We start from the raw sequence: 26158 nt of genomic DNA, 5'->3' as shown, positions 1-26158 counted from the left end.
CAGGGAGGCGGAGGCCTCAGGGCCTGATCACCAGCCGCTCAGCTTCATTAGGAAAGGAAGCTGATAAAATGAAATCACCTTGAGGGGCCCAGAGTTTTCAGATGAAGAGGCAGTTCAGCAGATTCTGGAAAAAAACTGTTTAGGTTTGAATTTCAGCTCCATCACTGACTGTGTGGCTTGGACAAGCTACTTAACTTCTCTCTGCCTTAGTTTCCTCAAAAGCAAAATCGAGAAAAAAACCCACCTAATCTGGGGTATAATACACATACAATCTACAATATTTCTTTAAAAATTGTGGCAAAATACATGTAACATAAACTTTACCATTCTAACAATTGTAAGTGTATAGTTCAGTGGCATTAAGTGCATTCACGCTGCACGACCATCCCATCATCCATCTCCAGAATTCTACATCCTGTAAAACTGCAACTCTGTGCCCATTAAACAAAAACGTCCCATTTCCCTCTCTTCCCATCCCCTGCTGACCACCATTCTTTCTACCTTTCCGATTCTGACTATTTTAGGTACCTTGTATTAGTGGAATCACACAGTACTTGTCATTTTGTGGTTGGCTGATTTCACTTAGCATAATGTCCTGAAGGTTCCATGTTGTAGCTTATTGCAGAATTTCCTTTGTTTTGAAGGCTGAATAGTATCTCATTGAATATACAGACCCACATTTTGTCGACTCATTCATCTGCTGACGGACACTGGGGATGCTTCTGTCTTTTGATTACTGTGAATAATGCTGTTAGGAGGATACAAATACCTGTTTTTGTCTCTGCTTTCAATTCTTTTGGGCATACGCACACAGAGTGAAATTGCTGGATCATATGGTAATTCAATTTTTTTTTTTGTTTTTTTGAGACAGAGTCTCGCTCTGTCACCCAAGCTGGAGTGCGCTGGTGTGATCATGGATCATGGCAGCCTCGACCTCCCAGTTCAAGTGATCCTCCCAGCTCAGTCTCCCAAGGAGGTAGAACTATAGGCATGCACCACTGTGCCTGGCTACTTTTTTATTTTTTGTAAGAACCAAGGTTTCACTATGTTGCCCAGGCTGGTCTTGAACCCCTGGCCTCAAGTAATCCTCTTGTTGTAGCCTCCCAAAGTGCTGGGATTACAGGCATGAGCCACTGTGCCTGGTCGGTAATTCTATGTTTAATTGTTTGAGGAGCCACCATAGTGTTTTTCATAGTGGCTGCACCGTCTTACATTCCCAAGAGTACACCGGGGTTCCAATTTCTCCACATCCTCCCCAATACTTGTTAGTTTTTGCTCCTCCCTTCCCTTCTTCCCTCCCTTTTTTCCTCCCTTCCTCCCTCCCTCCCTTACATCCTTTCTTTCTTCCTTCCTTCCTTTCTTCCCTTCTTCCCTCTACCCTCCCTCTCTCTTCCCCTCATCCCTCTCTATCTCTCTGTTTCTTGAGACAGTCTTGCTCTGTCACCCAGGCTGGAGCAGAGCGGCCCAATCACATCTCACTGTAGCCTTGAATTTCTGGGCTTAGGCAATCCTGCCTCTGTCTCCCAAGTAGCTGGGACTACAGGTGTGTGCAACCATGCCTGTCTAATTGTTTTTTATTGTTTGTAGAGACAGTGTCTCACTATGTTGCCCAGGTTGGCCTTGAACTTCTGGTCTCATGTGATCCTCTTGCCTTGGTCTCCCAAAGTGCTAGGATTACAGGCAGGAGCCACCATGCCCGGCTTATTTTTTGCTTTTTTAATAGTAGCCATCCTAAAGGTGTGAGGTGGTACCTCACCATGGGTTTTGATTTGCATTTCTCTTATGATTAGGGATGTTGAGCATCTTTCCATGTGCCTACTAGCTATTTGCATATCTTCTTTGAATGTGTATTCAAGCCCATTTTTATACAGGAATTTTTGCTGTTGCTGTTGAGGCAATCTATAATCTTTACATCCCAATCCTGCAGGATTGATATTTTTATGCTTATTGTATAGATGAGGAAACTGAGGCTGAAACAGGTTAAGTGATTTGCCTAAAACTGCCAACTGGGCAGTGACAGAGCCCACACAGGTCAGTCTAACTTCACAGTTATGATCTTTCTACCCTGCAATCTGGAATTCTTACGAAACTTAGCTATTGTTACTGACAACAGCAGTGGTAATGCTACATGGCCCTGTGAAGCAAAAGGAAGCGAGGAAGGTAACAAGTAAGGGTCGAGAGAACTTCGGTTTTGTTTCTGGGAATACTGTGCACATTTAAAGTGTAACATATGACTCCAGAACCATGATGATAAATTTTACACAACACTCAACACCTGTCAGATCTCTAATATTAGAGTGTGGTGTTCAGTTTCAGGTACTATACAACTTAAGAGGAACCTAAAGAATTCATGGTGAATTCAGAAGATAATACAAAAGGCCGTTCAGTGTTCAAAAGAAAAATCTGATCTGTGCAATAAACAATTCCAGTTAGTTAGGTGATATAGAGGGGGAAAAAAAAGCTGAAAGCTAATGTTTTCCAAATAAATTCAATCTCATTTTAACTTTGTTCCGTTATAATGAGATTCTTGAATGTGGTCTAAAATGGAACATCTTCATACTGAAATCTACAAAGTAACAAGTCATATAGTAAGGTTGTGAATGTATAGCAGATGTTGTTATCTAAAGAGCAGTGATCATTCATTATTTTACAGGAAGTAGTTTTACAATATTGCAAGAAATCGGATAGAAGTACCAGGTAATTTATAAGGAAGGTTATTCTGATTTTGAAGATTAATAATAAAATGCATTATTTATGAAATATTCATTAAAAGATTTTATCTTCTGAAGTTAGGCATTTTACTTAAATCCAAGAGAACAGAGGAAATGGAACATTTTTCAGAAAAGTTTTACGTATGTATGTGTTCTTTTCTTTAGGGTCTACAATACAAGGTAATGAAACATTTTGGGTGTTACTAGGGATTCAAGAAACATACAGATATTAATTCTGCTCTCAAAAAGTTTATGGTCTTATTGAAGAGCCAGTTCACCCAAAAAGCAAGCAGTGATAAAAGATGACAACACCTTTGTGATATAAATTGTAGGTCTCTAGGAATTTTTTTTTTTTTTTTTTTTTTTTTTTTTTTTTTTAGACGGAGTCTCGCTCTGTCGCCCAGGCTGGAGTGCAGTGGCCGGATCTCAGCTCACTGCAAGCTCCGCCTCCCGGGTTCACGCCATTCTCCTGCCTCAGCCTCCCGAGTAGCTGGGACTACAGGCACCTGCCACCTCGCCCGGCTAGTTTTTTGTATTTTTTAGTAGAGACGGGGTTTCACCGTGTTAGCCAGGATGGTCTCGATCTCCTGACCTCGTGATCCGCCCATCTCGGCCTCCCAAAGTGCTGGGATTACAGGCTTGAGGCACCGCGCCCGGCCTCTAGGAATTTTTTAAACGACAAGATAAACGAGTGACAGAGCGAGGCTCATCTCAAAACAAAAACAAAAACAAAAACAAAACAAAACAAAAAACTTAACTGGACCCTTAGGAGATAAATTTTTTTTTTTCCTTTTAGACAGCCTTCCTCTGTCACCCAGGCTAGAGTGGCGCAGTGGCACGATCCTGGCTCACTGCAACCTCTGCCTCCCGGGACTGAAGCAATTCTTCTGCCTCAGCCACTGAGTAGCTGGTACTACAGACGTGTGCCACCACGCCCAGCTAATTTTTGTATTTTTAGTAGAGACAGGGTTTCGCTATGTTGGCCAGGCTGGTCTTGAACTCCTGGCCTCCAGTGATCTGCCAACCTCGGCCTCCCAAAGTACTGTGATTACAGGTGTGAGCCACTGAGCTTGGCCTAAGAACAGGAAGAATTTGCATATGAAGGCAGGTATTCCAAGTGTCAGTAGAAGAATAACCAAAGGCAGAAATATGAAAATTTACTCATTCATCTATTCAAGCAGAATTTCCTTTTTATTTTTGGTTATTTATTTTGTCACCTTATTATTTTTTGTTGTTGTTTTCTTAATTGGGATTTCTTAAGCCCCTACTACAGGCTGGGCACTGTGCTACGCCCTAGAGTATCAGAGTCCACTTGGACCTGATCCTTGCATTCCGGGAAATTCCAAGCTTAGTAGAGGGAACAGTTAAGTAACCATAAAGATCCTAGAATGTTGTAAAAGCCATGACAGAGGTAATCACAGAGTTTTAAAGAGCAGAGTCAAAAGCATCTAAATCAGATTAACATAGGGTAGGGCTAGACAGGAGAAAAGGGGTTGAGGACAAATAGGAATTAGTCATATTGGGGAGGGAGGGAGCAAAAGTGGGGAGATGGTGCCTAGGCAGAGGAAACTGTGTATGTGAATCGAGGAGCAGACAATCAACATGCCACATGATAGAGAGAGAATACTGCTTAGCTGCCAAAGCTTTCAGAAGATGTTACCTCTGCCACCTGCTTTCCCAAGCATATATTAATAGATGCATCTTCAAACAGTAAGATAAAAGACCAGGTATCTGGATCCTTGCCTAACAGCACAACTAGTTCTTATCAAGCAATCAATTGAGAGAAATTATATTTAGGATTGCCTAAGACACATGCAATTCACCCCATCCTCTAAATAACTATTATCTTATCCTTGGATTATGAAGACCACAAAGAGACTTAGACTATATTATTTTTGTCCCCTCACAAAACTGTCTTCATTGGCATGCACTATAATATTTTATCTTTGTATAGTTCACCATGCCAAGGAGTAGGCATGTGAAACTTGGCTTGTTGACTGAGAAGCTACTATTGACTATTTTTTAATAGTTCATTAGCAGTTGACTACTACTATATTAGGTGTCTTCTACATAGAGTATGTAAAATACTTCCTTTAGAATCAATACTAGGAAAAATCTTGACTTTCCCTGGAGCATTTCTTCCTTTTTGATTGTGAGAACTATATACTCCAATTTATCATGTTTCCCTGTTTGCCCTGCATATTAGGAGACTTAGAACCAAATTTCACCTCAATGATAATAAGTTTATTTAGGCTGATATTTGAAAAATTCAAATTATCTTGTTTTTTGGCCCTGACTTTCCCTTTATATCTTGTTATTTTATTGCATGTGGTTTTATATTTTAAGACCCTATACTGGACATGAAAAGACTATGCTGTACCTGCCTAACTACAATCCCATCTGAAAAAATGGTCAGACATGCATACATTGGCAGCTTTGTATCACACAATCATACTACCCTAGTACCAGGCTGGCATCTGTCTGGAAGGCAGCTGCCACTCACTTTATTTAGGTCAGTTAAAGCCTGGGAGAGAGAGCTCTGCCCCCCAGGGGCACTTTGCTGGAGGAATGAATGGGAAGTATGATTCTGTCTTCTGAAAACTGAATGTGGAAAAAAAAAAAAAGAGAGAGAGAGAGAAACAATCCCACAGAGAGAGGTCACATCATGAGTAGGGCGGAGCTGTCAGCCTAGACAACAATGGAAGCTGGCTGCGGAGGAGCTAGAAAATGACCGGGCCATGGGGATGGGCTAACCCGAGCTGCCGTTCAGCCAGTAGAGCTGCTGATTCTCTCAGCAAGGCTTCAGGTTTTCATGAGCTCTGGCTCTCGAGGCTGATTCCTCCCTGTGCTCATGCACAGAAACTTCCCTTCCAGAGGGAAACTGAGGGTCTCTCTCCTCTGGATCATCAGAAGGCTCTTGTGGACACTCAAATCCTCTGCATAAAGAGAGGTGTAAGTATACATGCACACATGCACAATGATGATTAATTTTGGAGAATACTAAAAAGGATCAATAAATATAAAAGGAAAGGCCTGTGAGTGGTCATTTTTCTGAGTTGTGATTTTGAAAATTTCATGTTCCAATATCTGATTAAAAACTATCAATAATTCATTGCCTAATATAATTTGAAGCTCATGCATAAGTTAAAAAACTCTCTTGTCAAATTCCAAAATATCTTCACTTGGGCTTGTCACAAGTCTTAATTTCCCTGGGAAACAAATTACAAATAAATAAAAGGGGAAGGAAAATACCTCACTCTCACTTTCCGGTCCATTAGATATTAAAAAAGAGTGATTCTTCTAACACCAAACAACTAAATAATACTACTATAGCAGCTTCTAAGCAGCTGACTTTTTCTTCACCTCATCATCTTTTTTTTTTTTTTTGAGACGGAGTCTCGCGCACAGGCTGGAGTGCAGTGGCCGGATCTCAGCTCACTGCAAGCTCCGCCTCCTGGGTTTATGCCATTCTCCTGCCTCAGGCTCCCAAGTAGCTGGGACTACAGGCGCCCGCCAATCACCCGGCTAGTTTTTTGTATTTTTTAGTAGAGATGGGGTTTCACCGTGTTAGCCAGGATGGTCTCGATCTCCTGACCTCGTGATCCGCCCATCTCGGCCTCCCAAAGTGCTGGGATTACAGGCTTGAGCCACCGCGCCCGGCCACCTCATCATCTTAAAATCAGGTTGGTTTTCTATCTTCTTCCCCATTTTATAATGGGGATAAAGGCTATGTTTTATTATAGCTAAGGCAAGTCCACACATTCAAGCTACTCCTCTCTGGTATCAAATAACTGCATAACCAGGCTGGGCGCGGTGGCTCACGCCTGTAATCCTAGCACTTTGGGAGGCTGAGGTGGGCAAATCACTTGAGGTCAGGAGTTCAAGACCAGCCTGGCCAACATGGTGAAACACAGTCTCTACTAAAAATACAAAAAAATTAGCCGTGCATGGTGGCGCATGCTGGTAATCCCAGCTACTCGGGAGGTGAAGGCTCGAGAGTCGCTTGAACCTGGGAGGTGGAAGTTGCAGTGAGCTGAGATCACGCCACTGTCCTCCAGTCTGGCTGGGTGACAGAGCAAGACTCTGACTCAAAAAAAAAAAAAAAAAAAAAAGAAAAGAAAAAATAGAAACAAAAACAACCACCCACCCCCCAACAACAACAAAAAACCCTGAATAACCTGGATTCAAGTTTTAAGAGAAGGGAGCCCCTTGACACCTATGGTGCAAGCTGGAAATACCTGCATGTTCAAAACACGAGAACAAAGGAGTAGAAGAGACTACTGTTTTAGTTTTAGTGATGCTCTTCATTTTGAGGACTTAAGAGAATCTGAGTCTTTTCTTTATAATCACAATTTGAAAGAATAAAGGATAAAAAATCAATACAAATCATGCCAACAGGGCAATACACTTCAACTCATCACTCTCCAAGCCCTGCCATTATCCACCTACACTTTTTGGGACCTGGTTCAAACTCCACAGATCAGGTAAGCAGAGGTGTAAATATTTCCGTGTGGAAAGCTTGCTTTTTCCAAAGACAGGTGTGGCTTAGCATATCATTTTCTTTCTTTAGAAATTTCAGGAGCAATTATGCCCTGAGGATACGAGGACAGTAAAGCAAACGTATGTGGCTATAAGGTGTGGGTTCACAGTGAACAGATCGATAACCTGGAGTGATATGTATAAAGACAGAAAGAAAGGCAGCCTTATGCTGGTTACTTGCCCAGTTCAGGACTGCAAGAATAGACTAGATCTTCTGCCCAAAGTGCATGGATATTACACAGGACCACACAACTCTGCAGCAAGATGCAGGGGTAGGCACAACTCTAACAATCCAGGCTGCCAGGCATTTTTTTTCCAGGAGGTGTGTGTGCTTCTGTAATGTAAGTGTAATTTGAGAAAGGGGCCACTGTACTTCCCGTGTCTCTTTATAACAAAGTAGTAATTGTTAACAACTGAAGAATCATCACTCCTCTCTTGGGATTTTGCCAATTCAGCAAAAGAAAAATATCAATTTTCAGATGTTATCTTCTTTCATAGCCTATTTCTTAATCCATTTCAGAAATGGAGTTCTCTGGTTTACTTTAAGGCCAATGAACCCCTTTTGGATGGATTCTTAGAAGGACCTCTATTCTTTCCCCCAAACTAAAAGCCAGGCTGTCTTCTTCCTCACTTCCAACCACATTGTTCAGCTATACTTGAGTTTTGTTTCTGAATGTAGAAACAGTTACTAAATGAAATGCAAGAGGCCTCAGGACAGGAAAGCATGCACTTCAGTGGCTGACAGCCAGGTGATTTTGCCATGTAGAGGGATTCCCATCCTTCTTGTGTGGCTACAGCCAGGTCAATGCCAGCAGAACGCATACTGTTAAAACATCACTTGTGTAATACAGGCTACGGATGAAGTGCTATCAGTTGCTTAGAACTGGGTGATGTAAACCTAATTCATGTTTCTTCCTGGTTCCTGGTATTACAAGTTAAAGGTATTTATCCTCTTGATGTTTGTTCTAAGAATGTACATGCTGGATATGGTATGGTGAAGCCGGTGTGGCCACAGTAGGAAAACAGAAACAAGGCTCGGAAGGAAGGTATTGTTTATTCTGACGGCTCCCAGGGAGGGGTCACTGCCCACTAATCAGGGTCACAGTGAACTCATCAGTGTCAGTCTGGAGGCAGAAGACAGCAGTTGGGGGAAAAGCCTAGGTCAGAACCTTTGCTGGGGCTTCCATCAAGGCAGGGCAATTAAACAGCTTTGGATTGGCTGGACTGGTTAGTTTGGATAATTCCAGGGGCTTCGGGGTATAGGGATGGTATCCAGTTGCTTGGTACCTGGCCCTGAGATGATTGAGGGCAGGGGAAATTTTGGGTTGGTGTGTGAAAGTTTGATAAGGAGGTTGAGAGTAGATACTTGGGACTGGCTGGTTTGCGTATAAAAGGTGTGCTCATGGACAAGTTGTTATTACATTTAGGAATTAACTAGCCCTGTGAAAGGCACTCTCTCCCCTGGGTCTGCAAGGATCCCAAATGCCAGGGCACTAAGAATACAGAAAATGGCCAGGTGTGGTGGTTCACGCCTGTAATATCAGTACCTTGGGAGGCTAAGGCAGGTGGATTGCTTGAGCCCAGGGGTTCGAGATCAGCCTGGGCAATATGGGAAAACCCCATCTCTACTAAAAATATGAAAAATTAGCTGGGCATCATGGCACATGCCTGAAGTCTCAGCTAGTCAGGAGGCTGAGGTGGGAGAATCGCTTGATCCCAAGAGGCAGAGGTTACAGTGAGCCGTGACCACACCACTGCATTCCAACTTGTGCAACAGAGCAAGACCCTGCCTCAAAGAAAAAAAAAAAAAAAATACAGAAAATAAGAAAATATGGTTAATATAATTAGCCCTCTGATGAACAAATACATAATCTAAGAAAACAAAGAACAATGTAGGTATGCAAATATGGCACTTGCCCTGGGTAGCATACAGGGGTCATACACAGGCTTTGCTCCTAATATCCTTCGGCATAGCTCCCTCTACTCTGTTAAGGACAACTGATGCTTTTCTCAGTTTTATAAAACATGTAATGCAAACACAACTCAAATTCTCTAACCTGACTGCCTTTCCAAACCCACATATGAAGAGGTTCTAGGACTGTCATGGCTGGTGATGACATTTGTTTGTGATTATGGTTGAAGGGACCTCTGCTGTCTACCCTACATTTGCAATAAAAAGAAAGCATGCTTCAGGTGATGGGCTGAGACCTGTGGGGTTCTGCCTCCTCACTTTGTAAATAACCTAATTCTTCTGCTCAAGAGATGCAGCCCACTGCCATCGGCCACATGCCAGGCTGGTGGGCCTGCCTCTGCACCCTCCCAGCAGGGACGGTGCACCATAGAAGCTGGACTTCTGAGACCCTCTGACCCACTGTGTCCTCTTCATCCATACACACATGCTGTCTCATCGCCTCAGTCAATCACAAAGCATAGCATCAGCCATCCCTAGCTTATACACAGCTCAGGCTCAGCAGGGCTGTATCTGCAACAGAGAGCAAAATGTTGAAAAATGGGCTGTTTCCCAAGGCTTCTTTTGCTGATCGTCCCATTTTGCCATGTAATGTTCAGGGTGGATTGTAAAGGATACTAACGAACGAGGTTCAAGGAAAGTGATATTATAACTGTGGCAGGTCCAAGTATCACAGTCCTAGAAGCGGATGGACATGAGTACTTCTTGGCAGGCCATCAGTTTAGCTTGGAGCTTGATGTCACATTCGTTCTTCTGGCTGCCAGTCTCCTGAGGGAAATACTGACCTTCTTGCTTTAGTCTTCTATATTTTATTAGTTGTTCATCATTGGACAGGCTGCTTAGTATCAGAATTAAAGGGCCACTGGCTAAGAATTACCAATAGAACTCTGGTTGTTTTCAGTGTCTCCGGTACATTTTGGTAGATGACCAAGCCATGGATTTGGTGTTCCGTTCTCTCTTCTCATTCTTTTCTGGAAAGAGTTTAGATGGGCTAGGGAAAGATATTTGCAGCTTGCTGATCCAATGTAAATGAATCCTGTGGTGGGTAAATAATTTTCCTCTCTCTTTTGCACTCCTGGGGTATTTTGATGAATAATGCTTCTCAAATAAGTTAATAAATACTCCCCCAGAGGTAAGAAGAGTATTAGCCTCGTGGCAGGTGAGCCGTTAATGCTTTAGTGTGCAGGGCAGAACAAAGAGGAAAGAATTACCAAAGCCTTGAAGTTTCGCAGAATTTTCTGGAAAATTTTGAAGGCCATGGCTGGGAACAAAATACTGATGGCAGTGCTGGTGAAGTGTGCAAACAGCTTCAAAAAATTAAGTTAGACCATGCCTTCAATGTGTGAGCTTTTTTTAGTTGGATGGAGGATGAGGTTTATAGTTTGTTTTGCTGCTAATTATAGCATATGTTTATTTAAGTAACTCAGCAAAAACACAATTCATTAACCTCACCAAAATTTGGAAAAAAATATGTTCCCTCCGTCGCTCCCATAATCTGAAAGTCCAGTTTATAAATTCTAGTCTAAAAGCCTTCTTTAATAATAAATATCCATTCTCTTTGGCAACTACTGCAACTTGACCTTCAAATATCATGTTTTCCCATATATTATGTTATACTTTGTGACAAATCAATTATGGTTTTAGTTTCTTTATTTGAACTGTCTCAAAATCCTCATATTTTTAAACAAAAGCCTCTAGTAATAGTTTCCGAGAAAGTTCTTACTGCCACAGCGCCACCTACTGGTAGACCATTATAGGAGCAAACTATTTGGAGCTCAACTTTGACCCAGTTTTGGAGCGTCCTTCTAAGCTTTGGTTTATAAAGCCCCAACTTCACTGTCATTTTGAGAAGCTAGACCTTCTTTTGGTAGTTACTAAGTCTCTTGCTGTAGTATAAAGTCAGCAAGTGAAAATGATAAAAATATGCTCTTATTCTTACTGTTACCTTAAATTGGCCCTGACTTCACCGACTTTGATTTTCTCTGTCCTATAACTCTATCAAGGGCTCCAGATTGTGTGGGCAAGGGTTTGGATCTGGTGAAAATAACTTGGGGAGCGTCCAAAGATCCTGAAAAATGGAAAAAAGAAGCCCTATTTAACACTACGTTTGATTTTGGCCCAAAGGACACAAGGTAAAACCTAAAACTAGGTTAAGGGGATCACTGTCCCCCCAGATACCGCCACCCCACTTCCTGCCAAATTCCAATTCACAGTCTCTCTTTTGCTTTCGAACAGCATAAAAGTGGGTGATCAACCCAAATTCTTACCCCTCTGGCTCTGGAGAGAAAATCTCGGGAGCAATCAGGGGGATAGGACACTCCTTATTTTCAGTTTTATGCGATTATACTCCAGATCCACCCAGGAGCTCCAAAAACTATACAACACATGGTGAAAAGAGTAAGAATCCGATCATGAAAATAGGTCATTCTGTTGAGAGCTGCCAGGCAAGTAATTTCACTTGAAAGTTAAAGTGACATCTAGATCCTTAGGGTTTTAGCTCCACGGCGTTTACTATATAATAATGTTCCTTTCTCTTGTTGTCTCAGGGATCCAATGAAGTGGGCAGTCAGAATCACACTGATGTGCTGTTGCCCCATCCCCATCCAAAAAGCACAAAGCTATAGTGCATTTTACTAGGGCCAGAAACAGTGAACATTTAATAAGGACACTGCTCACTGCTTGCAAATGAAATCCATCATTGATTTTCTAAAGGTGGTAAGGTCCCTTCCACCAACTGCAGACTAGTAAGAGCTTAAAAATAAAAGGAGGGAGAGGTTGGGCTCCAGAACAGGAAAGGCTTAGGCAGAAGCTAAGGGGCAGGGATGAGGGCAGCTGCTGTGGCTTCAGACTCCTACAGTAATGGTAGTTTACATTATCAAATCAGCACGAGAGAAATGTCAGTTATCTAATCTGCTGCTCTCTGCTATTTTAGTTTACCATCACCACTTCAGAACTCAAGAAGAACACCACAGTTATAAAGAAGGAAGGCCAATGACTCTGGCTTTGGGCCAAGAGCTCTCACTCCAGCTTCCTTCTCAAGTTTCCATATTTGCTGACTCTAAACCTTCCCTTCCATAGCAAACTACGAATATAAAGCCTGAGGTTGGAAAGTCAAGGAAAAGCCACATTCATGGAGTACTCCAGGCACTTTGCTAGGAGCTTCCAATTCACTATCTCATTTAACGTTCATAATACCAAGAATGCCATTAAGCCACCATCAACAGGAAAGGACTCTGAGTTGTTTTCCAGCAGTGCCCTGGGATGAACCACTATCTCATTCAGACTGCTAGAGAAACACTTGCACAGCCGAAAGCCTGGCTGGCAAGACTTACGGGAAGAGTTAAAGAATGAGAAAACAGACTTCTGCTATAGTCATGGACTCAATATCATGTTTAATGGATTGAATTAACTGGACCAGATGGGCTAAATACCTTTCAAAGATGGTTCAGGGATTCCTACATAGGCACACACTTACCAGGTCTCAGGCAGAGGTATAAACTTTTAGACTTATTATGAGAGTTATTCTTCTTTCTTGTGGGTTTACAGAAAAATGCTGCTAACTAGCAACCTAATCTCCTTTTTGTAGGATATCCTTCTGAACCCCTAGAACGGCTTGAAATCTACTTGTAATAGAGAAAACAAATGATTTGCAGTTCAAACGTTGGTGTGCCTGGCAGTTACTTACTAGTTGTACAAATAACTGTAACAGATTCAGTTACTAATGCTGTGAAGGTAAAATGTTCACTGGGAAGTATGGAAAATGCCTGAAGCTTACTATATCATGCACCTCAATGTTTCTTTAACTGAGGATCAGGAACACTAGAAAAATCAGAGTAGAAACAAACCCAAAAAGTTCAGAGGCCCAGAGTCTCTCGGTGACAAAAGCAGTTAAGTAATAAACTACCTAAACAATGTAAGAAGAATGATCTGCTTGTTACCATAAGGTAGAATCAGCAGGGAAAAGTCACTATGAGAAGCCAGCAAGAAATACAACTTCTTTTCCTTGCTCTGTGGTTTCATACTGACACCAAGTTCAGTATGAGTGCCACAAAATCTTCTAAATAACTTTACCAAGAGTCAGTAAACACTAATTCACGGTCAAGATGCTGCAAGTATGACCCGCCTGACCACCCAAGTTTCCAACTGGCTCAGCTGGAGTGCATGCAAAGTTCAATTCAACACTTAATTTATCAATTAGACACACAAATGAAGTATAGTCAGGGATCTCCTTGGGTTTGTGAATCTTTCCAACTGAAGCAAACTTGAAGAGCCGAAGGGAGAGAAGTTCTAACAGGTTATCTCACAGAAATCCTTCACACTTGGCCATGATTCCCTTGTGCCATTACTTTGCAGTCCATAACAATCCCAGGTGAAAGTTTACTCTCTTAAAAATATAGTAACCACCATGTTCTAGTAATTCTTTCTTTTCTTTTTTCTTTTGGAGGAGTGAGGTGAGTAGATACCCATCAAGTATTTCTTGAATTCAGGCTCTAAAATTTTCAGTGGAGAACAAATCCTATACTCCTATCATACTTCCAGGGATCAGTGTGGCTGGGGACTGGGGTATGAGCAGGGAGTGGAAAGAGAGAAGGTTGTGAGGTAGTAGTGGCCTGGGTGTAGTTACAGTAGTTATAGCACCTTCCCTATATACTTCTTCATTTAATCCTCACTATAAGCCTATGAGATATATATAATTATCCCCAGGATGTAGTCAAGTAACTGGCTGCTTTTCTTTTTTTAAATTAGAGGTAGGGTCTTGCCCTATCACCCAGGCTGGAGTACAGTGGCAGGATCACAACTCACTGCAGCCTCAGCCTTGAATTCCTGGGCTCAAGTGATCCTCCCAGCTCAGCCTCTTGAGTAGCTAGGACTACGGGCATGTGCCACCACACCTGGCTAATTAAAAAACTTTTTTTTTTTTTTTTTTTTTGTAGAGATAGGGTCTCACTTTGTTGCCCAGGCTGGTCTCAAGAGATCCTCTTGCCTTGCCCTTCCCAAGCATTGGGATTATAGGCATGAGCCACTGCACGTGGCCTGAGCTTCCCAGAGATCTTGTAATCATTTTAAGGTGTATGATGTCAATCCCTGACCCCTAACCACCCAGCCCCCTCCTGCTTAAAATTCCTCAATGGCTCCTTATTGCTGTCAGGGCAATGACCAAGTTCACTGCATGGCTCATAAACTGGCCCTACTACCTTGCAACCTTTTCTCTTTCTACTCCCTGCTCATGCCCCAGTCCCCAGCCACACTGATCCATGGAAGCCTGTGGAACACAGCACGTTTTCACTCCCCCCTGGTCTTTGCTTGCACTGTTCCCTCTTCCTAGAACTCCTTCTGCCCATGCCTTCCCTCTCCTGGCTGACTCGTCCACATTCCAGTGTCAGCTTCGATGTTTTTCCTCTAGGAAGCTGTACCCATTCCCTAAAGATCTGGGCTCGACTGCTTAGGTTCAAATACTGCCCCACCGCTTACTAGTTGTGAGACTTTAGACAAGTTTTATAATCTGCCTGTGCCTTTATTTCTTCAGCCGTAAATGGGGAATATAGTTTCTACGTTATGTGCCTGTTCAGTGAACAAGTGAGTTATTACACATAAAGCATTCAGAACTGAGTCTGACACATAGCAAATCCTCAGTCAATGTTGTCTGTTGTTATTCTGTGTGTCTCAGGCATGCAATAATACCCACTTTGCAGCACATTCCCTGCTGACTTTTCTATCTCCTTGAGTCTTTAAGTTCCCTGAGAGTAGACTGCCTTGTTCACCACCCTGTGTGCATCTCAGTGCCCAGCACGTTATTTTCTCTAGAGTAGATACTCAATAATAAATACTTGTTCAATTGAATCGAAGGGTTTTTCTTTCCATTTTCTGACTTATCAGTGCATTTTTATTAATTATTATTCATAGAAAACTATCTCTGGACCAACACCGCCTAACTTATCTGTATGCACCTACATTGAGAGGCTTCAGGCTGTCAGTAACAACCTGTCCACAGACCATGGCATTGACACAACACGTAGATCAAAGAGCAGAGCTCCAGTTCTGCATCCACGCACAACTTTCAACAAGCCCTCAACTTTCTGAGCCTGTTCCTCATGTGGAAGGGATAAGATCAAATTCATATGGCTGTGTGAGAATTAAATGAGAGATAAAACATGTGGAAATACAACATAAGCAGTGAAATACCAGTCAATATGGGGCATTTTTATTAAATGCTGCAAATCTGATAGCATTTTACAAGACTGTGAGGTTTCATTTACCCCAAGCTAGTTCCAGAAAATGCCTATTTTAGGCTGCCAAGATTATTTTAAAGAAGCATGTAACAAAAATGCCCATTTGCCAATGTTTTAAGAGGCTGGATGTTTCATTCTTTGAACTGGGGCTCTCTTGGGAGGCAGAAGAGAGAATGTGCCAAGCCCAACACCTTTCCTGTCACCTATCCAGCTGCAGAAGAGCTGGTGCCCACTAACCTGTGGAGCTGGTGATGGGCACAAAGGCTGCAGGGTTAAGGCTGCTTTGGAGTCCATTCAGCTGCGCATCTGTGGAGGACCCTCTGAAACACAAAGGAGCTTGGTCAGACCTGCAGGCGGAAAGGTGAGGTTGGGCCCAGGCCCTCTGATGGCTTCGCTTCTTGCTCTTGGTGCTTCTTCTCCTGCGGCTCATTCCCTCACTTCCTTCAAGGCTTTGTTCAAATGTCACCTTATCAGAGAAAACTATGAGCAACCTCCACACTTCTGAAATAGTATGTATTTTGAGATTTATTATTAATTTCTTCCTACTGAAATGTAGCGTCATGAAAGCATGGGCCTTCATCATTGCTGTGTCTTCAGTGCCTAGAACAGTGCCTGACACATAACAGGTACTCAATAAATAGTTGTTTATTGAATGAATAAATTATGTTTCTGGCATTGACTTACATAAATCATATGAAAACACATTTTTAAAAAGGCAAGTCTCATGTGGAACAGTGGTTTTCAACCAGGGAAGTGGGGAGGGAGAGATGATGCGTCCCCTGAGCCAACCGGGGACATCCGGCAATGTCAAAACATCTCTGGTTATCACCACTGTGGGGTGCTACTGACAGCTACCGGGCAGAGGCCAGGAATACTGCTATGCATCCCACAGCACACAGGAAAATGCCCCAAAGAATTATCTACTCCATGGTGTCAATAATCCCGAGATTGAGAAATGTACACAGCATCTCCCCTCGTGCCAACTTTGACAAGAGATACGACAGAGTATATTTGATTCTTTGGGCAGAGGTTCCCGAGCCACATGTCTCAGAAATCCTAGAACTGGTCTGACTGCCTACAGCCCAAGTCAAGCCTCCCTGTTATAGGCTCTTACAGCTCTAATTCTTTCTTTGCATTTTTCAAAATTATAATTATGAAACTGTGTAACTGGTTGCTTAGTATCCATCATCCTTGCTAGAATGTAAGCTCCATAATGAGAGACTGTATTGGTCTTATTCACTGCCGTTGCATTTTGCACACATCAAATATTTATAAATTTTGTTGAAATATTTGTAATATTTTTGTTGTATATTTATAATATAATATTTTTGTTGGGTCCATCTGCCTTGATTTTAGTTGATGAGTAAAAGTTGTACCTGGGAGATCAAAGCTTTCACATGCTCAATTCTCTGTTTTTGTTGAGCAACATCCAATCCAACCTTTAGTATCTCTCTCTCAACACTATTTTTCCAGTCATTCATTCACACAAGAAATATTTATTAAGCATTTCCTGTGTTCTGTACTAGTGAGGAGAGACATGAAAGCAAATACATAAAACACAAACTGTGTGCTAAGTGCTAAAGAGAAAAAGCACACAGTGTTATGAGAACGAGGCAGGGGAACCTGGTTGAGATGATGAGGACAGTGGTCAAGGATGGTCTTTCTGTGGAAATAAGATTTCAGGGGAGTCATGAAGTTAGGAGAGGTAGGCATTAGCTAGGAGGAGGCAGAGGAAAGAGCGGTTCACGAGGAAATAGCATATATAATGGCTCTGAGGCAGAAAGGGGCTTGGAATGTCCTAGGAACTTTTGAAGACCAGCTAAGGGGATAGGATAGGGGTAGGGATAGGATAGGGGTGGGGATAGGATAGGGGTGGGGATAGGATAGAGGTGGGGATAGGATAGAGGTGGGGATAGGCAGTGTTTGCTGAACGTCTTTGACAGGAATGACCTGGGGTCACTTGTTAATCACACAGCTTTCCAGGTGGGCCTGGGGACAGCGCCCCAGGTGCCCAGGTGATTCATATCATCACTGGCTAGTAGGTAAAGAGGAAAGTGGTATAAGGTGCACCTGGAGAGTCAGGTGGAGTCTGAGGTACCCACATAGTCCCTACATCCCCAAAAGAGGCATGACGCTTGAGAAGATTCTAGCCCAGCATTGGCGCAAGGATCACACTGTCTTATAGCCCCTCCCCTCTGGCAAGCAATTTGGGGCCTACCCTCTCCTTTCCACTTTCATTTTGAGGACAAGGGAGCCACAGAGGCAGGAGAGAAAGGAGCAGAAGGCTTCTCTCTTTTCCCATCAGCCTTGGTCTTGGAGAGCCACATCTGAAATCCTCATGCATTTTATTTCAGCCCCTTATGGGACCCGAAAACTCTCCCAAAGCATCTGTAGCTGATGTCTGCTCTTTCATGTCCAAGTGAAAAAGTTCTGGAGAGCCTAAGATAAGCTCTTTCCTTTACAGAAGTTAAAAACCATTAGAGCCACTGTGCTTGCTTTAGGAGCAGCTGAGTGGAGCAAAACCCTGGGCTGGTCTCAATTTCACAAAGTATTAGTGGTTAAAAAAAAAGCGGGGAAGAAGCCGACAAAATCTTTGGGTCAGTAGAAGAAACTGGTAGTGAGTAACAGAAAACTGCCTGAGGGATTAGAAGAGTCCCTGGGGGATTAAACTCAAGGAATTCTGGGTCCCTAAAACTCTTGAAACTTTTCCCTCTCTTCTCTGGAACCCCCAACCCACCCTTCACCTTCTGAGGCTTTATCCTGTTCCTTTCCCAAGAACGTCTAACGCTATGGCCCCTGGTTCCCAGTTTCACTCACTCTTCCATCCTCCTCCGTCCCATAAACTCCCATCAAAGGCCTTGAAGCCACCACAGATTCAGAATTTGAACATTTCTAATGATTCTACTGTTTCTAGCATAGAGTCCCCATTCTCCCTGTGATGTAGAAATGTGTCCACAGCAATCCAAGGGGAAACTCTTGAGTGAATTTTTCCATGGAAACACTGGTGCACAAAATGGTTTAGGTCTGTTATTACTACTTTAGGCACATTATGGGTAAATATGCTTTTGTTGTGATAACATCATTTCCTTGGGAAAATATATTCCAACTTCTGGACAACCTTCCTCTAAATGAGAACTTTTGAAACACAGCTTGTCTAGAGCCTGTATGTCAATTTGCACTTGCCCCTGCAATGATTCTTTGCTGCTTTCCTGGGAATACATGTGTTTTAGGAAATATTTACATGGGGAGTTACGTTGGGAGTAACACCTGGATAACAGGACCTACCTTATAAGATTTTGAAGATTAAATAAGATGGTGAATATAAAGCACATCTAAGCAGTGACTGGTGTTATATCATGGACAAAATATACGTTAACTTAGTAGCAGTATTGTCATATTTACTTAGGAACATTGTTTAACACTCTCTGCATTCACTATAAGTCTATCTACATACAGAAATATCAAAATGAATGACTCACTGACTCCAACATCAGTCTGGAATATTAGTGCTAAACTACAGAAGAATGGCCATAGGCATTCTGAACCTGGAAGTTAACAGCAATTTGCTATTAAAGTTACAAGGTAATTAACTGGCAACCTGTAAGACAAAAATCTCATAGTAAAAATTATTCTTAAGATCCCTTAGGAAGAGATGTCACATTTGAGATTGACAGGTTATCTCTCAATAAATCTAATATGTACTTTTCTGCCAGTGTCAGAATGATTTGTTCAACTGTGCACCAAATGAAGTAGGTTTGTATTTAGAAAAGTAGGCTTGTATTATGGGATCATGTTGTATAAACTATGTATTTTTATTTTTTTGAGACAGGGTCTTACTCTGTCACTCAGGCTGGAGTGCAGTGGCACAATCACAGCTCACTGCAGCCTCAACTTCCTGGGCTCAGGTGATCTTCCCACCTCAGCCTCCCAAGTAGCTGGGACTACAGGTGTATGCCACCATGTCTGGCTAATTTTTGTGTTTTTTGTGGAGACAGAGTTTTGTCATGTCACCCAGGCTGGTCTCAAAGCCCTGGGTTGACATGGTTTGCCTGCCTTGGCCTCCCAAAGTGCGGGGACTATAGATATAAGCAACTGCACCTGGCCTAAAATACATATCTTTAAGCATGAGAGTAACAATGCAGTAGGATGCTCTTTCTATTAGAAAGGCCCATGGGAACTGCAACCGACTGACTGGAGTGACATTTCTCTCATCTTTTCCTAAGTGTAAAATCAATTGGAATCACCCACTTTATTGAAATTATAATCAATTTCTCTCTGAATAGCTGAATGTATAAAGTTAATTATGTGTTTGATACAGCTTCATTATCTGATGTTCTCTGGTCGTAGTACACCAGAATATAAAGAAGTGGCTAAAGATGAAGTTAGAAAAACTGGAGTTGTAGCAGTATCAAGAGTTTGACAATAAGAAATACTGAAAAGATGGGACAAAAAGGTGCCATTAACTTTACATTACACAAAAGTTAGAGTTCAAACATGAGGAGAGTGATAGATGTGAATATCTAGTCCTTAATTGTTCTTCCTGGAAATGGCGCAACTGTCTGGGAGATGGGAAGCTGCTTGCTGTAAAGGTTGAGAGTAAGACACTTACTACAATCTCAGCTGTGGTAATGGTCTTATTTAGGTTCCTCTCTGAGGATAAACTGTCAATGATTATTAAAAACTGCTTACATCAGGTGTGGTGGCTCACGCCTGTAATTCTAGCACTTTGGGAGGCTGAGGCAGGTGGACCTGAGGTCAGGAGTTTTGAGACCAGCCTGGCCAACATGGTGAAACCCCATCTCTATTAAAAATATAAAACTAGCCAGGCGTGGTGGCTGATGCCTGTAAAACCAGCTACTTGGGAGGCTGAGGTAGGAGAATCGCCTGAACCCAGGAGGCAGAGGTTGCAGTGAGCCAAGATTGCGCCATTGCACTCCAGCCTGGGTGACAAGAGTGAAACTCCCGTCTCAAAAAAAAAAAAAAAAGACTAAAAACAAAACAAAACAAAACAAAACGGCTTAAGAGTAGGCTGCCTGATTAATTTAGCCACTGAAAAACTATAATAAGAAACGTGACCACATATAGTAGCAAAAAAGAATTTGAAGAACTCAATGAATAGTCGCATGCTCCTTTCTATGAAGGCAAAATTTTCCTTGGGACATGTTCACAGCTGGCAGCTAAAGCGTTTCCTTAAATATTACATGTACAGTTCCTAACCCTGAATTTGACTCACTTGTTTCACATCTACCTACTCATCTCGCCTCTGCCGTTTTTTTGAGGTCTGAGAAAGCACCTCACATGAGCATTATTCCTACTCTGAGGGAACAGCTCTCCAGAGCCTTTCAAAGAAGTTGTTCAATGATGCATTAAAAACAAATAATATCCTTATAAGATGAAATGCCTGTATTTCATCTTCTAGGGCTATTACTCTCTGTATTAATTATTTTGAAAAATTTCTTCTAGTACAAGTCTCTAAGGAATATAAGTCAATCAAATGGCTGGCTAGAAATTCCACTGGCATCAAGACCATACCATATAGCCAGCCTATAAAACTATATAACACATATATATACACACATATATAAAACACAGTCTAGGAGGGTTATAATGAGCAATATCCCCACTATCCCTTTTGCTGGTAAGGTTTCCGACATGCTTTTTCGTGGATCTTCATTTCTTTATTTGTGGTTTCCTCTGTTCTTCTTTTGCCCATTATTTTGATCAGTGGAAACTTTTCTGAAAGTGATATGCTTTCTTTAAGGTCTGTTTTGTTCATTACTTCACAAGGTTGACTGTGGTTTGCTGCTATATTATTTCTGTTTGGGTTCTTTTCAAGGCTTTCCACATCCCCAACACAGGGGTACTAGTTTTCTATTTCAATGGTTTAGTATAAGTTTATCTTGGACTCATGCCACCACATCAGAGATGACCTTTCTGTAGAAGAAAGGACTCACAAAAGGAAAATGCTCAAGACTTTACAGGAAGAGCAGAGCTACAAATGGCTGACCTTACCAGGGCTGTGGCAAAACAGACATGGCTGCATCTGTGAAGGTCCTGAAAACAAACACCCCCAAACCTGATCGTTTTTATAAAATACAGCAATAACCAATCTCTTTCAATTCCCAAGGAAAAAGAAACAAAACAAAATAAAAAATACATACCCTGACTTTTCCTACCAAACATTTACTCATAGATTAAGTATCCTGCAACTTTCGACATATCCACACACTCACACACACACACAGACAGGTATATGCTGCCTCTTCCTTTTATCTCTCAGTGTAGGGATTATGATTCTGAAATTGAAGTTAATGCTAATCCTTAGAAAATAACAATTAGAACATTATTAGTTAGGGTCAGGTTCCAAAACCAAATCATGAAACATTTAGTGAAGTCAACTTTCATGCAGTAAAGGCACATAGGACTCCATTTTATAAATATACTGCATATTATCTATTCCCCTGTGTTTCTGGTTATAGTCCTTTTTCATTCCTGAGTAGGCCCTTTTATCTTTTTATTCATTAGTCTTTCCAGAGGCCATCCTATTACTTGTCAATTTCATTCGCTCCTTCAACACATATTTAATGACCCCCTACATGTGCCAGATACAGTTTGAGGCACTGCTGCTCTCATGTTCTGCCATGTGTCCAACTGTTCGAGATTTCTGTGTATTTTTTTCCTTTCTCTATTTTATTTTATTTATTTTTGAGACGGAGTCTTGCTCTGTTGCCCAGGCTGGAGTGCAGTGGCACGATCTCGGCTCACTGCAAGCTCCGCCTTCCAGGTTCACGCCATTCTCCTGCCTCAGCCTCCGAGTAGCTGGGACTACAGGCGCCCGCCACCACGCCCGGCTAATTTTTTGTATTTTTAATAGAGACGGGGTTTCACTGTGTTAGTCAGGATGGTCTCGATCTCCTGACCTCGTGATCTGCCCGTCTCGGCCTCCCAAAGTGCTGGGATCACAGGCGTGAGCCCCCGCGCCCGGCCCCTTTCTGTATTTCAATTAGTTTACTCTGTTGTCCTTTCATAGCTTTTCAGATTAAACAATTGACTCACTTATTTTTAATCCTTCTTGTCTTTTAAATAAATGCATTATATTTTTGAGTGCAGTTTTGGTTATTCCACAAATTTGATGTGTAGTACTTTTATAGCCATAGTTTAAAATATTTTATAATTTTCATTATGATTATCTCTTTAATGCATGAGTAATAGGTACTCTATTTTTTTTTTAATTTCCAACACATGGTTTTTTTTTTAAAAAAAGCCTCCTTTTATTATTTCTAACTTAAGTACTTTGTGGTTGAAGAGTGTGAACCGTTTGATATTGATATTTTGAAGTGCATGGAGCCTTCATTTGTGACATAGTATGTGCCGAATTTTTAGAAACATTCCAGATATACTTGAATACCATTGAGTGCAGGAGTCTATGCATAACTGTAACTGCTTTTCAGGCTGTGAGCTATGATTCATAATTGGGCTGTAAAATGAATTTCGGGGCTCACTACCAGCATTAAAAAATAGAAGACAGTATTTTGTGAAATTTTAATTTCACATATACACATACATATAGATAGGTATTTTTACTGGGTTGCATATAAAATGCTTTTTCTTTTTTTAGATCATTTTGCCTATGACACAGCCCTCAGGAAGTCCTGAGAACATGTGCCCCTAAAATGTATTTTTTATTTTAAGTGCTAGTTCAAAAAGATGAAAAGCCTCTTATTAAAGCAAAATGTTAATTCTGTATTTCAAATATTCAAGTCCTCAGTAATTTTTGAGTTATTTGTTACTGACAGAAGTAAATTCAAATAAATTACCCACTAATATTAATGATTTGCTAGTTTCTCCTTATAATTTTGTCAGCTTTTGATTTCTGTAAGTTTATTATGTTAAGTGCATACAAGTGCTTTTCTTTATTCCTCTTGGTGATTTTGGCTTATATTTTATCTGATATTAACATTGCTATACCAGTTTTCCTTCTGATTAGTATTTCATAATTGATCTTTTCCAACCTTTATTTTCTACCTTTTGTTCAGATTTTACTTTATGGATGTCTCTTTTATGTAGCGAATAACTCAACTTTTTAAAAAGATGCAATTTGATCATCTCTTTTTTAATGGAAGAGTTTAATCTGTCAACATTTATTTTGATCATGTGCATATGTGGACCCATTTCTATTATCTCAGTTTTTGTTTTCTATTTATCATCCTATTCCTTTGCTTCTTTTTTTTTTTTTTTTTTTGAGACAGAGTCTCACTCTGTCGCCCAGGCTGGAGTGCAGTGACGCATAAACATGGCTCACTGCAACCTCAGCCTCCTGGGTTCAAGAGATTCTTCTGCCTCAGCCTCCCGAGTAGCTGGGATTACAGGCATGTGACACAATGCCTGGCTAATTTTTGTATTTTTAGTAGAGACGGGGATTCACCACATTGACCAGGCTAGTTTCGAACCCCTAACCTCAAGTGATCCACCTGCCTTGGCCTCCCAAAGTGCTAGGATTACAGGCATAAGCTACCGCACCCAGCCTCCTTTGCTTCTAATTTTCCTACCTCCCATGAATTAATAAAGTATCTACATTTCCCTTTCCCTGTTCTGTTGGTTTGAAAACTATAGGCTGCATCTTAATTATTTAGCTATTTTTTCCTAAGTGTAAAGTCATTCAGTATTTCTGTCCTGACCTCAAAGTTGACACAGACCCTTATCAACTAAACACTCTAGGTCCCTGTATCTTGTCTTTGTTATCTCTAAATGGTTTTTGTCTTCTTAAAGACCAATAATTATTTTTATAGTCATTACCATTGATCGACATTTTACAGACAGATTTGTTGTACTTTATTGTTTCTTGTTGCCTAATACTTCTGGATTCACTTCTATCTCTACACAGTCTTTACTATTTCCTAGTTTGAATTTCAGGTATACTCTTAGACTTTGAATGTCTCAAATTATTTTTATTTCGCCTTCACTCTTTTTTTTTCAGATGGAGTCTCACTCTGTCACCCAGGCTGGAGTGCAGTGGCGCGATCTCGGCTCACTACAACCTCTGCCTCCCAGGTTCAAGCAATTGTCCTGCCTCAGCCTCCTGAGTGGCCAGGACTACAGGCGCTCTGCCACCCTGCCCAGCTAATATTTTGTATTTTTAGTCGAGATGGGGTTTCTTTTTTTTTTTTTTTTTTTTTTTTTTTGAGACGGAGTCTCGCTCTGTCGCCCGGGCTGGAGGGCAGTGGCCAGATCTCGGCTCACTGCTAGCTCCGCCTCCCGGGTTTACGCCATTCTCCTGCCTCAGCCTCCCGAGTAGCTGGGACTACAGGCGCCTGCCACCTCGCCCTGCTAGTTTTTTGTATTTTTTTAGTAGAGACGGGGGTTTCACCGTGTTAGCCAGGGTGGTCTCAATCTCCTGACCTTGGGATCTGCCCGTTTTGACCTCCCAATGTGCTGGGATTACAGGTGTGAGCCACTGTGCCCAGCTGCCTTCACTCTTGAATGCCAGTTTAGCTATGTATAAAATTCTAGACTGAAAGTTTATTACCAACACTTTGAAGTAATTGGCTATTGTTTTCTAGCACCTATTATTGCTGAGAAGAATGCTGGTACTCTGTGTTCCTTTGTCGTTTACGCAGATTTTCTCTCTGGTAATATTTAGACTTCTCTTTATGCTTAATGTTCTGGTTTCTTGCTACTGTGATGTGTCTAGAGGTACATTTATTTTGGTACATGAATGGGTTTTTTAGCCGAGGACTCATGTCTTCTTCAATTCTGGAAAATTCTGTTATTTTCTAAAAGCATTGCTTGTCCAATTATCCCTTAGGTCTTTTTTGTGATACTCCTATCAGAGTCACATGTCATGTTCCACAAGATACTCCTATTAGACACATAATCTAACATGTCTGACTATTTTAAAGTATTAATTTATCTGTAAAGAATTCATGTTCCAGTTGTTGATTTTCCTGGCAATCTTTCTTAGCATGAGATTTTTTCATGTGTTTTGGAATTTTGGTTTGCAGGCTTATTTTGAATGGGAATCATTCCCTGCCCTTGCCTCTGAGCTTGCTCATTCTTCCCTGTCTGAAGATTATATAGTTGCCTTCACCCAGACCCCTGGCACCAGCCCCAAACCAGGCATTATAGTGGCATTTTGGGGCCCTTGCCTCAGTGATATTTAGAAACCAAAGGCAGTTTTGAGACAGGAACAGTTGAAAGGGTATGTCATTGTCTTCCTGACTCTGTAGGCCCATAGTCTCATATAAAGATATAGCTTCAGTTAGTGGCTTCATGCCAGTTTTACTACTCTCCCATTAGGAGAGCACACTGCATCCTTTAGTGCAGGGTTTTCCACCTTGCCACTACAGACATGTTGGGCTGGATAATTCTTTGTAGTGGGAGACTGTTCTGTGCTTTGCAGGATGCTCAGCAGGATCCGTGGACTCTACCCACTAGATTCCAGTAGCACTCTCCCAGTTACGACAAGTATAAATGTCTCCAGACATTGCCAAATGTCTCCTGTCGGGGGGAACTGTCCCATGTTGAAAATCAATTATTTTCAAGTAATGAGCCTGGCTTTAGGTTCTCCTCTTGTAGGGCGCTTTCAGGTCCCGGTATGCCACCGGCGCTTGTCACTGCCTGCTTCAGAAAGCCCACAGCAGCTTCAGCTTCATTCACTGATTCTCGTTTACTTTGGTACATTCTGGGGACAAGGAGATATGTGCCTCGTT

The 26158-nt window shown here is 41.7% G+C and overlaps 1 protein-coding gene across 17 annotated transcripts in view; it reads right to left on the bottom strand.

Annotated features, from left to right (window-relative positions):
• The window catches only part of TTLL5 (tubulin tyrosine ligase like 5), a 296207-nt gene that overhangs the window by 40588 nt on the left and 229461 nt on the right, over nt 1–26158 (bottom strand). For 7 of the 17 annotated variants that reach the window (XM_030929808.1, XM_030929810.1, XM_030929814.1 and 4 more), the window contains 2 exons: nt 15687–15769; nt 543–748 (listed from right to left, as the gene is read on the bottom strand). The exons of 2 other annotated variants lie outside the window; for them this stretch is intronic. In XM_030929808.1, coding sequence (XP_030785668.1) covers nt 690–748; nt 15687–15769 — 142 coding nt within the window. In that variant the 3' untranslated portion in view covers nt 543–689. Of the gene's footprint in view, nt 1–542; nt 749–15686; nt 15770–26158 lie in introns of those variants that run through there. 8 more of the 17 variants (XM_030929812.1, XM_030929815.1, XM_030929818.1 and 5 more) reach the window with 2 other exon arrangements.

Source organism: Rhinopithecus roxellana, chromosome 5 (genome assembly GCF_007565055.1).
Source record: "Rhinopithecus roxellana isolate Shanxi Qingling chromosome 5, ASM756505v1, whole genome shotgun sequence".
In the NCBI taxonomy this organism is placed as follows: domain Eukaryota; kingdom Metazoa; phylum Chordata; class Mammalia; order Primates; family Cercopithecidae; genus Rhinopithecus; species Rhinopithecus roxellana.
Note: the sequence above shows the minus strand (reverse complement) of the source record. Positions and strands in the feature narration are given on the sequence as shown.